The 16,654-nt window shown below is 37.0% G+C and overlaps 1 protein-coding gene across 2 annotated transcripts in view; it reads right to left on the bottom strand.

Annotated features, from left to right (window-relative positions):
* Positions 1–8,363: 8,363 nt before the first annotated feature.
* The window catches only part of pxb (putative Hedgehog signaling attenuator pxb), a 78,397-nt gene continuing 70,106 nt past the window's right edge, over positions 8,364–16,654 (bottom strand). For both annotated transcript variants that reach the window (XM_013315726.1, XM_013315727.1), the window contains exons 5-6: positions 10,415–10,583; positions 8,364–10,190 (exon numbers count right to left, since the gene is read on the bottom strand). In XM_013315726.1, the coding sequence (XP_013171180.1) occupies positions 9,555–10,190; positions 10,415–10,583 (805 nt within the window). In that variant the 3' untranslated portion in view covers positions 8,364–9,554. The remainder of the gene's footprint in view (positions 10,191–10,414; positions 10,584–16,654) is intronic.

The raw sequence follows: 16,654 nt of genomic DNA, 5'->3' as shown, positions 1-16,654 counted from the left end.
ACATTAATTAAGTTTTTTTTACATATCCACGCGGACGGTATCGTCGGACGAGTTGCAACTTGTATACTACGGCGATTGTTCCAAAATACATTTTAATTTACAAAGCCAAGGCAATCAAGTGGTTGGTTCGTCTACAACGAATCTGCATACTGTTAATCGAAAAACTAACGGTGCGTGAAAATTACTTTTATGGAAAATTCTGTACGAAGTATCCTTCATACTCAAGCGATAGTAGTTGCCTTTTGTCTTTCCGTGCGGTCAGTCTGAAAATTCTTTGACCGATTACAAGAGTATTACTGTAGTAGTTAGTCCAAAAAAAATCTAAAATGTTAGATTCAATGTACTGAAGTAAACAGTCTTAACAGTGGTAGACGCCAGCTACCGCAACTATTGCACTGATGGGCCTTAGCCGGTGCAATGCCACGACTACACAGAAGATGGCGATGAAGTGAAAATAATTCCGCGTTTCGTCTGATGAGTGTGAGTTCTAGAGGCCTTATTTTAGTCCCCTTTCTTACCACCCCACTTTTAAGGAAAGGATGGGAAAGGGAAGTGTGTTTGATGGAGGAAAGGACGCATAGGTAGGGGATTGTCTTTCTGTGCGTCTCCTCCTCCGTCAATTAAAAGGCAACGCATTTGCAATTGTTGATGGCTATGGGTAGCGGTCACTTCGCCATTTCGGCGAATTCAGAAGTTTTGAAGTTTTGAGTTCGTTTGGAAGATTGCAACCTTATAATATAAAAAAAATGTATTCATATTTTACGTGTTTGTTGAAATTTTTGCTTGTATTTAGCGTTTTTTTTTTCAAAAGGAATAACTGAATAAAAACCATAAATAGGTCAGATTTGATTTTACATTTTCATATTTTGACAGTACGCGCAATTTACACTTTAGGCTTGATATGAATAAATAATAAGAGATAGAACGTCAAAGGGTTAGTCAAATGACGAGGGACCCTATTAGGTGCTCGGGTCACTTGTCAGCGGCTCTTTATTCAGAACAGTTATGTCCTCTTTGTAGTTGTAGGATTCTAAGAATCGGAGTAAATATACTTATACATATAATACTTATAAAATAAGTAGCTTTCGATCGCGACCTCGACCGCTTAGAATTAAAAAAAAAATAGAAGCATATATGTTCCGGAATATGTTTTCTTCCATACTATGTTCTACATCTATGCCAAATTTCAGCGAGATGCATGCGGACGTTCTGGTGATATCTTTTAATCATCCATCCAAACTTTCGCATTTATTATATTAGTAACCCTAACATTTTAGTCCTCTTCCCCTTTCCACCCTTTTAATTAAGGAAAGGATGGGAATGGGAAGCTTTTAAGGTTTACGATATTTTTGTTGAAGGACTCTAAGACGTAATAATTTGGAAATTAACTTATAACTTACTTAGATTAATAACTTGATTTTTCTTCCTACGAATATTAAAAGTAGAAAACACTAAAACCCTCGATAAAACAACACCGTTTTGTGATCCTTGGCATCAGAAAGTAATTCATTAAAAGTTAAGTAATCAAACATTAGCAAGGTAATCCTTTAGTGAATTTGTTATTCCAACCCAAATCTATTTTAAAAGCTTTCAACTAACCGCAGATTTCTGAGACCGAATTCTCTATATAAAACATATCATCCTTGTTAGGGTTCCGTACAATATAGGAAAAAAACGGAACCCTTGTAGGATCACTTTGTTGTCCGTCCGTCTGTCAAGACTCTTTTTCTCAAAAACGCGTAAAGGTATCAAGCTGGAATTTATTTTTAAATAGAGATAACATCTTGTTATAAAAGAAGTTTTGGTCTCAGAAACCCACTGCATAAGACGCAATCTCGCCACGGAGTTGAACGCAAATAAACAGATCTACGTGTTAATTGAAATCTTTTACAAATAGCTTTGACAATTCCGTCTATGCGTAATTAAAAATAACCTAATTAGTAGGCTATGTGTTCTTGGGCCGCGGACGAGAGCGAAAGCGTGCCCGTGGTTCCGTCCCGATGCGTTGGAGGAACAGAGGGGTTTAGTGGGTATGCCTCCGCTATGGATAAAGCATTCCCCTCTGAAAAAAAAGGCTATGTGTTCTTCCAGATTGTGTTCTACGTCTATGTAAAATTTCAGCCGGATCCGTTCAGCCGTTCTGGAGTAACCTTCAAACAAACATCCATCTATCCATCGAAACATTCGCATTTATAATATTAGTAAGGATATAAAATATCATGAAATTAATCTATACTATTTCAGCTAAGAAATTTTTTAGTAAATCTTTTTTACAGATAGACGGCAGATTTCATAATATCTAATGGTCTAGAAAGAGCTTAATTAGTATAGAAATAAATAAAGTTAATTTATAGTTTTATTGACAAATTAAGAACAAATTATGCGAATTCCGGAAGCGAATGTTGTGATACTCTAGTTTTTTGTTTAAAATAAAATCAAAAATAAAGTTCCGCTGTGTCCATATTCTGAAAACAGTCAACGAAGTCAAAACAATGTTGTTAACATCGAGTCGAGTTCGTAGCAACACTCGTCCGCGCTCGATGTGTCAGACTTAGGCTGCCAGTCCACCAGAGCGGAGCGAGGCAGCGGAGCCGAGAAACGGAGAAATATTAACCAATAGGATTGCACAAAATCTCCGCTCCTCTTAAGTGGACAGGGACTTGCGAGCTAGTTTAAAATTTCATATAAAACCGGTAAGCGGAGCGGGGAAACGGAGCGGGGAAACGTGCGGGGATGCGGAGCGGGGAAGCGAGTGAGTCTTCCTCAAGCAATGTAAGGTAATAATGTATCAACTTTTTCGATGGCATGTCTGCTATCACTGACATTTCGCGTAGAACTAAACCAATCGCCCCACGCCGGGAGCTCGAAATCACTCGTCGCGTACTTGCTGCCTAGCTCCGCATATTGAAAAACACAGCAACTCCGCTCCGCATTACTTCCTCACTCCGCTCCGCAGCCTCGCTCCGCTCCGGTGGACAGTCACAGTACGCAACTCCACTCCGCATTAGTCCGTTTCTCGGCTCCGCTGCCTCGCTCCGCTCTGGTGGACTGGCAGCCTTAAGGACGGGCAAATTGTAGCAGCTGCGACGGCGTCGACGGACGACGAAAATACGTCGGGATAGGGACGCGCGTGATTTATATCGACATTTTAAAAGTAATGTATTTCCTTGTTAAAAATACAGCACATTATTATTTTAGTATCGGAAAATATAAAGAGCGTCGGTGGCTCAGGGGTTAAGCACTTGACTTGCAATCTGCAGGTCCTTGGTTCGAATCCCGCAATATACCAATGTGTTTTTCGACTTCTGATTTACATATGTACATTTATCCGACGTTGTTACGGTGAAGGAAAACATCTTGATGCAACCTGCACATATCTGAGAAAATATTCAAAGATATGTGTGAAGTCAACCAACCCGCACTTGGCCAGCGTGGTTGACTATGGCCTAATCACCCTTAACTTAGGGTAGGCTCCGAGCCCTTCGGTGGGGATGTATAGTGAGCTGATGATGATGATGATCGGAAAATATTTCGAGGTACTTCATCAACTTTTTTTTTGTTTCAGTATTTTGAATTCCGTATATGTTTGAAGGAAAATAAGACAAGAGTTGACCAATGTACTAGTATTGAAAAACTTTATCACTTGGCACATGACAGGAATAGATTCAATTACAATGAACCTTAAGTAAGCGAAAGGCATTAGAAGAAGACTTCTTTGAACACGATAGAGTATTATAACTTGTATAAATTACGGATGAAATATGTTTTTGAATTTAAAAAAAAAATTATTTCCTATACTTTTCTATTAGTCAATGATAAATTATTATTTTTAATGCCCCCTAATCAATTTATTTGAAAAACACATGCACGAAAAGAAAAGTTACTTATAAATATAATACCATCGATAATTGTATTGTAAATATAATATTAATACACATCACTAAACTTGCGAACGATTTAGCGACACTAGCGTTAAGCATTATAACATGCCATAATCATAACTCAATTAAATCTTTTATATTTATGTGAACAGTTAAATCAACACACGGCGACACTAAATTAAAGTCAATGTTGGCGCGCAATTTAATTACATTATCTTTAACTGTCTTGTATTCTTGTTGCGGTTGGGTTTTAGAATAGTTTGTGATTTGTTTTTAAAAAAATAATGCTTTTCAACATATGTTTGCCGAAACTTTCAAATTGGCCCGGCTCGCCCGGTGAAATACCACGACCACACAGAAGACAGGTGAAGTGGAAGCAATTCCGCGTGCAGTCTGATTAGTGTGCGTCCCGGAGGTCTAACCACCCTTTTTCTTATAAGGAAAGGATGGAAAGTGGAAGTGGACTTTCTGGATGAGAGGATGCATGGGAAGGGAAAATATTTTCTTTCTGTGCATCCTCCGTCGATTAAAGGTAGGCAACGTATATGCAATTGCGTATGTCTATGGGCAACGGTCACTTCGTTATTTCAGCGATTTCAGGTGGCCGCTCGTTCGTTTGCCACCTTATGAAATAAAAAAAAAACTTTGACAAAATTAAATAGAAAAAGTTCTAATACTATGCCAAAATCCAGCGAGATTCATGCAGCAATTCTTAAGATACCTTTTAACAAACATCAATCCATTCATCTAAACATTTGTATTTATAAAATTATATAGAAAGCAAAGTATGAGTACAAATTAACTGAGTTATAATTATTTAGCTAGAATTTACAAACAAAAATGCCGCAACGACAATTTCATACGTAAATGTATGTTTAAAGAACAAAAATATCAATAATCTATCACTTTCTTCCAACAAACAGACAAACATACATCTAACTATTTATATCGTTCACAGTCTAAAGATCGTCACGACTGAATGCCTAGTGAATTTTGAAATAAACATGTCTTTTATAAATTGCATTCCATATGGCCGGTTCCGTCGCACTGTCGAGAGTTATGGCTTCGTGTTGTATTTGATGAATACTGACTTGTGAGTGTAGACGACTGGTTATTTAAAACTCTTAGTCTCCTCGTACACAACGCAACGTAAATCATCGAATCTAATATTTCATGGTTTCATCATCAGCTCACTTTACGTCCCTACTAAGAGGCAAGTCTAAAACCCCTCTAGCCCTCCTCATCGCCATATGGCCGGGTTACGGGTACGCGTTAGCACTCCTCCGCGACCCAGCCGGCGACCGTCCGCTATCGGACCCACACGTCCGACCACGAGAAGAGGCAAGTCTACCCTAAGTGAGGGATGACTAGGCCATAGTCTTCTTCACACATATCTTTAAATTTCTTCACCGTAAGAACGTTGGATAAATGTACATATGTGAATCTATAATGAGAAGAACCCTGGTTATTTGCAGATTACAAGTCAAGCGTAGCACTCGGCTCGTACACACAACGATGAATCGTCGACACGAGTTGTCTATTCGGTCAGTACAGGCATAGCGACATGTCAACTGTATAATTTTATTGTATAGGTTTAATAAATTGGTCCTGGGTTCGAATCCCCCCATGTAACAATGTGTTTTGAGATTTTCGGTTTACATATGTACATTAATTCCGACGTTCTTACGGTGAAGGAAAACATCGTGATGCAACCCGCACATATCTGAAAAGAAATTCAAAGATATGAAGTCAACCAACCCGCACTTGACCAGCGTCACTAACTTAGTGTAGGCACTGAGTCCCTCAGTGGGGACGTATAGTGAGCTGATGATGATGATAATGAATATAGTTCATATATGTGTATGTCCGTGCGAATTTTAATATTCCACTATCGAGAATTTGCAATTAACAAGGAATTGATTATAACCAATTCAATGCGAAAGTGGACATCGATCTGGTATCTGGTGCCGGCTAATTTCGAGCCTTAATGAATTGATAGCTGCGAATTAATCGGGCGAATACATTTCAATGGATATACCGTATTGTAACACAATTACACTGTGATTCTGTACACTGAAGAGGATTACTGTTAATACGTTACGGATTATATAAAGGTAAATTTATACGTTCCAGCGTTAGAGCGTCGGTGGCTCAGGGGTCAAGCACTTGACTTGCAATCTGCAGGTCCTGGGTTCGAATCCCGCAATGAACCAATGTGTTTTTCGATTTCCGATTTACATATGTACATTTATCCGACGTTCTTACGGTGAAGGAAAACATCATGATGCAACCTGCACATATCTGAGAAGAAATTCAAAGATATGTGTGAAGTCAACCAACCCGCACTTGGCCAGCGTGGTTGACTATGGCCTAATCACCCTTAACTTAGGGTAGGCTCCGAGCACCTCGGTGGGGACGTATAGTGAGCTGATGATGAATTTATACGTATACATCTTCAGATGTAAAAAGAGAATTTGTGATATTATAATATAGTAAATAAGAAAAAACATAAGCTTAAAATAGATTTGTGGAGTAACTAGAGTTAATAAGAAATGAGTATATTAGAAGAAGTCTGAAAGTATCACCAGGAATACAAAAAATGAGAAGTAAAAGCTTGACGTGGTATGGGCATGTTATGAGGAGGGAAGAATGCAAGTGGAGAAGGCATGGCAAGCAGAACGTTATGTATGAATGTGGAGGGGGTACACTGGTAGAGATCTTAGAAAGATATGGATGGATTTCGTGAAAGGTGACATGATTAAGAAGGTGGTTACTACGAACATAATGACAGATAAACTGATTTGGAGGACGAAAATCTGGTGCATCAACCCAAAGTAAGTGGAACGAGGTCAGGTAGATGATGATAATCTTAAAAATCCAGTTCAGCTTAAGGACAATGTCTCCCAAACGTAGTAATCCTTGATATAATAAAAAAAACTGTCCCGGCCAAGCTGAAACATATATAATTTTAACTTCAATAGTAATTGTCATAATTTTGTCATTTCACACGGTCGCTTGAATCACTATCCCATGAATAGTAGAAAATTCATCAAATGTACGATGATTTTAGCATATTATGCTGATTTTCATATGCCAAGCTATTCATTCGATAGACTTTATCAATATACCTTGTTCCAATACGAAGCCTAAATATATCCATCTATAGGCAAGCTGCACAATTTAGATTTAAGCTTTAGCGAAAAAAATAGCAAAGTTACATTTAGACTAAATTGCAGTTATCTAACGGTTCTTTCACACTGTTATTCAGTTTTTTATTTAATTTAATGCGTGTTTTGTTCCATTAAGCTAATGCTTCGTTGTTCTTGCATCTAAAATGCATTCATGATACTCGATATGGTAATAAAATTACACAATACTGTGCAGGTATCAAAGATGAAAGTGCACAAAAGTGCTTTTAATAGATATGGCTCAAGTCCAAAGCTTTATATTCTCAACTTTCGAGCTTTTATAGCTATGGACAGTGTGTCAGCACCTGTAAGCGCACATAAAAGGCGAAATTATTTCAATCTCCAGCAACGCGTAGTTTATAAATAGCGTTTCTTGCTGTCTGCGAGATATTAGTTCATGGACATGTTATTTTTTGTTTAATTTATAGTACAACTAACTGACGCCCGTGACTTCGCCCGTCGAATTAAAAAAAAAAACTTAATAAGTAGGCTATGTATTCTTCCAGACTATGTTGTACATTTGTGCCAAATTTCATCAGGTTTCGTTAAGCGGTTCCGGAGATACCTTCAAACAAACATCCATCCATTCTTCCATTTAAACATTTAAATCAGCAATTCTTAGTTTCAAGATGTAAAATAATAATACGTTATTTTTAAAAATGTATTTATTTTTCAATTTATTGTGCTTTTCGTGTTTATAATTTCGACCAACTGGGCCTTTTAAATTTAATGTGTGGCACAACTTTTGATATACAATATCAGTGAAATAATAAAAATAAACATTCACATAATTTTTTTTTGATACAAAACAAAAAACAATTTATAACTCAAAAATGCATAAATACTATTTTATTAACTCAATGTAAACTACATGATACTACAAACTTACAATTATATCGATATTTCTTCTTATGGAATTATTTAATTAAATACGGATGCGAAAATTCAATATATAAAAAAGCTTGACAATGAATTGACATTTTAAGGGAAGATAAAGCAGAACAGTTGAAGAATATTAAATTATTCAAACTTTCGTGAGATATTATACTAAACTGATATATAAACACGGCTAAACACTCACGTATATACGTCCGGTGGCGGCACCGACTAGTTTCGAGCCCATCGGGGGCCCTTCATCAGGATGAGTGAGGATCACAGGGCCCGTCGCTCACTCAAAGTGAGCGACGGGACGCGTCCGCGAAATAATACCAGTACCACTCATCCTGATGAAGGGACCCCGATGGGCACGAAACTAGTCGGTGCCGCCACCGGACGTATATACGTGAGTGTTTAGCCGTGTTTATATATCAGTTTAGGTGAAGAATATTTTCAACCTCAAAACCCTATGAATTAAATTGTAGTACAGTAAAATGATTTTAACAGTTCCCTATTTTAAAATGTCAAAGCAAAAACATATTGCTATCTCAATTGTTTCAAGAAGAATGACAGAGGTAACAACTACGTAAAAATGTAGTCATTTTAGTAAGAGATTTGACATTGTAACACCGACAATAAAGATAAGTGTCCATTGGCCCACACCGCATGCATGGCCCGCAACGAATTTTAGTTTGCTTTGTATGATTTTACGCGCTGCATCCATCATCTGCGCCGCCCGCATCGAAAAACAAAGCAAATTTTGATATAAGTGCGGTGAGTCACGCGGGCCAATGGACATCTTTAACCTATCAATGCTCAGAAATAATATCCTAGAATTCTCTTGTATTGATGATTTACGGAAATTAAGGCAAGATACAATAGCTTATTTTATTTCAAAGAAATCAAATGAAGTTTAATTATAAATATATTATAGTGACAGATAATCCAAATATAGCACCAGAGACAAGAAGATTAGGACACGATATATCTTTTGGGAAGGAGATTTTTTGTGATTCTATTCAATGCATTATCAATACTAGAATGTGATATGATTATAAAATTTAACTTACTAATGTTCCTAATTAATAGTTTCTAACTAAGAATTTTTACACTATCTACAATTTTAACCAAATTACAAGGTTTCATAATTTTATACAACGGAAAGTACCTTAAGTATTATATAATTCAATCATAATTTAGGACTAGTTCCGAATAACTTACTAAGAAAAAACCGCTACGTCTACGTAAGTTTCATGGTCGTAAATTTTGTACAAAAATTATTTATGCAGTTATACATTTAAATACTATTATGTTATTGGCAAGAACAATTTAAAATAAATACAAGATATTTGAAAACTGTCCTACAGAAAATCTCTTTATACAAACATTTAGAAACATACCTACTGGGACTATTGTAGTCCGTATTAACACAGTATAAACAGTTAACTGAATGAGAAAAATGAGGCCGCACTGAATATCATTTTGATTAGGCCACGATACGTAGTACCTAAATGCTTCCAGATTTTTCGGTACATTATAAAGTTTGTCAAATATTAGAACTCTTATAGCACATGATTATCACACAAAGTCAAGAAAGTCACTATCTTGTTCATGACATTGGAATTTCAGCTGATAAACGATGCCTGGACGACGCTCTGGTTCCACACGTTCCACAAGTATTATTGCTGTATCCTGAATCAGATCCGAAGGAAGAATCACCACTGGGAGGTTTGGGTGACGCACGAGGACCTCTCCAACAGGCAATACCAGGAAGTTCTCCACCTGGCCATGCTCCTCCTGCTTGCATTGGTAACGGCCCAGGCGGCCTCGCTCCAACTGTACCAACTTGAGGGTATAATCTTAGTAGTGCATCCAAAAGAACACCTTCATGAAATTCTGAAGGATCTGGTGGATGCATATGACGCGGCAGTCTATGATGACCACGACGTCTTTCCAAAGACTTGGGTCGTCTATCCATTCTTTGTGGTCTTTGACGATGTGGTAATGAATGTGGGACTGTAGGTCTGGAACATGTCCGACAGGGAGCGGCTTCTCCGACAAGACTTAGTTCGTCTTCTGCGAAATGATCGTCGCTATGTATCGAGTCATCCGATCTGTGAGGCAGTTCCTCGTAGAGCGGAGCCCCGCACGCGTCGCCTCCGCAAGAGTTGCCGCCGCGCCACGTGCCTCCACTATCACAGACAAATACTCTGCCCGGACAATTGGATCGCTTCGTTTCCACCATCTGAAAATATTACAGTACATGATTAGATTGATAGTTTTTAGTCAGAAGCAAGAAATACTCATGGAAATTAAGAGATTATGCAAGACAATGGATTTCAATTTAAACAAATTTTCTCGCTTAAAGTATGAATGAAGTTATGTGACATTTAGAGGACTATCGGAAATTATTTTCGTAATAAGGAAAGAGTCGAGCTTCTTTAATAGCATAGAATGAACGAGACTTACTTCCAACTGTGGTTCGATATCAGGTCTATGCGGTAGCGGGGGTCTTCTGGGCATGTCTTGCAAGTCTTCGTACAAGGGCGCTTGTGGAGGCGCTCGTCTCTGCGACCCACCACTCTGCGATGGTGCTGATGATTTTGACGGCAGGAAATTTGTTACTTTCCGCTTATGTCTGTTAAAAGAAAGTGACAAATTAACATTTACTATAAAACAAAGTTATTAAAACCAATTTATCTTTGGTGATACTCAAGGTATTACAGTTGAATCGGTTTCTTGCTTATTGAATTAATATTATAAATGTGAATGTTTGGATAGATGGATGGATGTTTGTTTGAAGGTATCTCTAGAACGGCTGCATGGATCTCATTACAATTTGGCACGGATGTAGAATATAGTTTGTTATAATACTCGTATAAATACGAAAGCTTAGTTGGATGGATGGATATTTGTTTGAAGGTATCTCCGGAACGGCTCAACGGATCTTGATGAGATTTTGCACAGATGTAGAACATAGCCTGGAAGAACTTATAAGCTGCTTATTAAGGTTTTTTTTATTTGATTGAGTAGCAGGCGACACCTACATACCCATAAAAATCTTATCAAAAAATTAAAATATATATAATATTTTTCCCCCAATTTTCTTTAAACGTAAATGATAAAGGGAAGTACAGTTTCTATTATACGTTAAAGATAAACTTGAAATCCATTAAAGTTTAAATTATCGTTACAGGGTTCATGTATTAAAGGGGAAGTTTTATGGATTTTAGAGTCAAAGCCAAGCGGTCTCATGCAAAGTTTTATAACTAGAGGCGAAGACCATTATCATTTATCGCGTCTGTTACATCGGACTTCTTCCAGGCTGCTTTATTTTACAGTGGATTTGCAGAATCTCATTTCCTCGTGTAATTTATTATTTAAGATATTTAATTTCGAATACAATTTGAACAGAGAATAAATTAAACGAAACCGTACGCAAGAGATATTTGAAATGATATTCTCGAAATATTTTAGGACTAGCTGTCGTCCGCGACTCCGTCCGCGCGGGATTACAAAAAGACATTTTAGTAGCCTATGAGTTCTTTTATATGTATGTCCAAATTTTAACGAGATACGCCGTTCAGCCGTTTCAGAGATACATGCAAATAAACATCCATTCATCTAAACATTCGCATTTATAATATTAGTAAGATAATTGAAACATTGAGAAATACGTTTTTAATTCAACAAATCGAAAATTGTTGGTTATAGTTAATTTGTCGTGTCACCGTAAAAATTAAATTACTGTGATTTAAAAAAAAAATCCTAAGTAAAGGTTCTTGTCAAGCTGATAAAACTTTGAATTAAATAATCATGTCGCATCGAACTTAAGCTTGAATGTCATTTGGTACTTTTTATAATTTATTAAGCGATAACCTTTAACCACTGACTTTAACCTTAAACGAGGATAACTAATGTTTCTATGGTAGCAACTTTGACTACTGTGAAGTTAATTTAAAAAAATCTACGAGATTGATTTGCGTACTTATATCTCGTAAGCGCGGGGTATAGTTATGTTATCGTAAAATTAATAATATCTGTCACGAACTAAATGAAAAATATATTTTGTAAGTTGGCATAAACCAAGACATTTTATGTTACAGCAGGAAACTAAATAAGTAAATCTAAGACTTAGCTTATTATAGTTTAGACATTATTAGTTAGAATCCTTTGGTGTGAATGACGTGCTTTCGTAACAAAGTCCAGTGTAAGAATGAATAGTGAGGGGACACAAACGTCGCCATTTTAGTAAGGGTAGTGTTGAGTCAATACACTGTCACATTTTCGGATTTTCAAACAATAATTAGATTTAATATATTGGTTACGGTGTTAAAAAAAATTATCCGTTACTTTACGATGTCGTTCGTCAGATTGTAAATGTACCATGTTAACAGTTTTACGGTGACATCTACATAGAAACACGACCACCCACGGATAGCTCTGCACGACAGCGGTTATATTATACACGCGTCGACGCGTGTTGGTCGCTGCCCGTAAATGGACTCAAAAGCCCATTTATAAACAACTCTTGTTTTAAAGAAAGCTCAGTGTTCCAAACTTTATACGTCAACGCTTAGTCACATGTTTTATGTGAATCTTTTTAGTTAATAAATAATAATAAATGTAATATTTTAAGCAAGCATTATTGGATTGAAAACTGCATTACCAAAAAAAATAATTTTAACCGTTATTCGGTCACCTAAAGGTACAGTCAGGGTACTACGCGGTGTTTCACTTACAATTGCCTTGTTCTTTCCAACGAGACAAAACTTCGCCCCTTCTTACGAAATAACCATTTAGGTAGCAGTGCGTTGTGTACCACTAACCGAACTTTCCTTTTACAAATACATTTAAAAGCTGCGTTTTATTAGTTGTTGTTCTTGCGTCGTCAAAACGTTTAAAGCGCTGTAGCTTTTGATGTGGAATACAGCGATTTTCCCCGATAGTACCGAGCATAATACTTTTTTTTAAAGCTAAGCGTCTTATCACGCCTTGCTACTACAAGTCAGGTAAAACTGTTATGTCTCTTTCCGACAGAGATTCTCTCTCTTTTTCTTAGACCTTTTTCGGTCATTTCCTCATTCCTGAAGGTCACAACGTCCCTTCTTGACCTTCTTGAGAAGATCGAAAGTTGTAACTTTGTGAAGTCCTTTTTTTATAACAGAAGGGGGCAAACGAGCAGCGGCAACACCGAGGTGTTCAACGACGCCCATGGACATGAGCAATACCAGAGGAACCGCAGATGCGTTGCCGGCCTTTGAGATAGTGAAAAGCTCGCTTCTTCTTGCATAACGCCTCTCACCTTTGCAAGGTGAATGGCGTTATGCAATATAGGCTCAAGCGCTGGCTATATTTGGTCCATTGTATAATAAACATTTGAGTCTAGTCATAAAAAATCATATTATGTTATTTCAAGTGTATATTTAAATAAAATTAATTAATTATGCTGGCAAAGAACAAGAATGTGTCGCTGTTTATATATTATATGTTCTCTGTCATGAATGAAATCGCAGGCAGCAACTAGTCTTGTAATATTACTTATTGATTTAGGGATCAATGGTTGAATACCAATGTTATGAACACCGGTCCACGCCCGATTCTTTATCTCATATCTAATTTTTAAAGATAAAACATGCCCATTTCTTACGTAAACAGTAATGTTTCTATCAAAAGTGACTTTAGTGCTTTGTAATAAAAATTAAATTCGTTTGCACCTTCACTTTGTACCGTTGGACGGTGTTTGGTAAAGAAAAAAAGCTTTATATGGCTTGTCGATAAAAATAATGCGATAAATCAGTTGATATACAGACAGACCGGTAACCTTTTATGTAAATAAAATAAATTGCATCTTATTTGAATATCTGATTGTTGTTGATATTTACGTAACAAATGCATAGAGGACAAATAACCGTAGTTAGTAATGGAAGGGTTGATAATTTTAATCTGAAATCGTTGGTTTATTTAATTTGATGGTAAGCTCTAAGAGCTTCGAATTAGTGTTTTTTTTTAATAGTAACGAATAATGATACGTTTAAGTGATAAGGGACAGTTTAGCCCAAAGTAAGATCGGTATTTGGAGTGTTAAAAATGTGTATAATGTAACAAAGTGGAAGTTAATCAAGATTTGAATTATAATATTAATATAAAATAATTCTTATTCATTTATTAACCTTATTTTTAATTACATTTCATATATAAAATAAAAAAAAATTACAAAATATTAACATCAGCTCACTATACGTCCCCACCGAGGGGCTCGGAGCCTACCCTAAGTTAAGGGTGACAAAGTGAGGGTACAAAATATATTATAGTAAAAAAAGAGCACCACCGGCTGCGGAGTCCCATGACTCAAACAACCAGTGGTCAGGGCTGCAGACAGGAACCTTCTCACGATGCGTGCGGTTTCTAGGATAACTGCCTTTTGTATCGTGCCCTTAATCCAACAGTTTACCAATATTAATATTATTATTGGTATTATGTTATTACCAGTGGTCCGTGTCTACGTTCGTGTAGATTTAAGAAAAAACTTAATAAGTAGCCTATGTGTTCTTCCAGACTATGTTCTACATCTATGCAATTTACATCAAGATCCGTTGAGCCGTTCCGGAGATACCTTTAAACAAACATCCATCCATCTAAGCATTCGCATTTATAATAGTAAGATGCTCACCTATGGTGAAATACCATTGCATCATCATAAACAAGTTGGTAATCATCATCATCAGCTCTCTATACGTCCCCACCGAGGGGCTCTGAGTCTACGTAAGTTGGTAATAACATAATATAATTATAAAGTAACATAAAATTACTAAAGGTTTAAAACTCTACAAGTGCAAAAGGTTAAGAGTTTTGCTATTTATTATATCAACTCTTTCATCGTCAAAAATAAAAAATAGAAATAACGCATACAAAAAGTACAGTTAAATCAAACAATTTCGGAGCTAGTGCGTACCAAATTAACATCGACGTTACGTTTTGTCGATAACCACAACGAGGTACTTGTATCATGTTACTCGATAATTAGTGGCACGTCACTAATCAGGGGAGACGTATCATAAGATTGATTGGCGTTCTTAATGACTAAAGTCGACGTATCACGTGTTATAATAAGGTGTGACATTTGACGGTGCTAGATGACGAAGGTACGAATGTGGTGCTGTCAAAAGAATTTTGTAACATTAAAAAATGGACATAACCGGTGCATCCAGAGATCGTAAAAGAACTGATATGGTTAAGACCTGTAAAATGGACTAATTAAACTACCGCTATTGTCTACATATGAATAAAAGTGATGGCTATATGTAAAAAAAAATCATGCATGACGTATTTGCGTTGATGAACGAGACATCAGGTTTTTTTTTAAATTCTTGTCTGTCTGTCTTCAAGGCTGTGTTTGTTCTGCGTAATCGCTGGAATGGATGGTCCGATTTTGACAGGACTTGGACTGGAAGGTAACTGATGCAGGCGAGCATATTATAGGCTTTTTACGCCGACAATGAAGTCGCATGAAACGTTCGTATGCTAGTTAGAAAACTCAAATTTGTACTATCATTTTAGGGTTAACTGCCAATTTCAATATAAATAAGATTACACTATTCGTTTTAAAGGTATCAGAGGTCAAGCACATGACTTGCAATCTGTAGGTCCTAGGTTCGAATCCCACCATGTACCAATGTGTTTTTCGATTTCCGATTTACATATGTACACTTATCCGACGTTCTTACGGTGAAGGAACCAGCATATATCTGAGAAGAAATTCAAAGGTATGTGTGAAGTCAACCAACTGCACTAGGCCAGCGTGGTTGACTATGGCCTAGTCACCCTTGATTAAGGGTATGCTCCGAGCCCCTCGGTGAGGACGTATAGTGAGCTGATAATGATTCGTTTTAAAGTAAATTTTATATCCCCAAAATAAATTGTCAACATCTAAAGTTAGAGGAACTAAAATTTCTTCATACCCTTTAGCTCCTAGTCTTGTCAACGTAAATATATAATGTCTTTAGTAGGAAAGTATTAAAATAGACCTGTAGAGAACGTACGCGCGAGAATAGCTAATGTGAAAACTTGCCAATGGGGTGTAGATAATCGAAGATTGATGATCGAACTAAAACTTAGTTTAGGGACGAACAAAAATCATTGTTAGAAGTATTATGTATTTTATGTCTTATAAACATAAGAAAAACTCTTTTTAGTAAGATTTGGACAATTGAATTTATTATAAGGATTTTATATACAGTGGCAGCAAGAACAACATACATTACATGAATCAGGAGGCTTTAACAGTGGTAGAACCCGCTTTAACATCTTCGCACGAATTGGCCCGGCTCGCCCGGTGAAATACCACGACCACACAGAAGACAGGCGTGAAGCGGAAGCAATTCCGCGTTTCGTCTCATGAGTGTGCATCCCGGAGGCCTAATTTAGTCCTATTTCCCTTACCACCCTTTTCTTATAAGGAAAGGATGGAAAGTGGAAGTGGACTTTCCGGATGAGAGGATGCATGGAAGGGGAAAATATTTTCTTTCTGTGCATCCTCTCCTCCGTCGATTAAAGGTAGGTAACGCATATGCAATTGCGTATGTCTATGGGCAACGGTCTCTTCGCTATTTCAGCGATTTCAGGTAGCCGCTCGCTCGTTTGCCACCTTATGATATAAAAAAAGGCTCGTCCAATGAAATACCATGGCTAAACAATCCTTTTCGTAAA

The sequence above is a fragment of the Papilio xuthus genome, unplaced genomic scaffold, assembly GCF_000836235.2.
Source record: "Papilio xuthus unplaced genomic scaffold, Pxut_1.1 DF826961.1, whole genome shotgun sequence".
NCBI classification, from domain to species: Eukaryota; Metazoa; Arthropoda; class Insecta; order Lepidoptera; family Papilionidae; genus Papilio; species Papilio xuthus.
The sequence above is the reverse complement of the archived record's forward strand: the minus strand, read 5'-3'. Positions and strand labels throughout refer to the sequence as shown.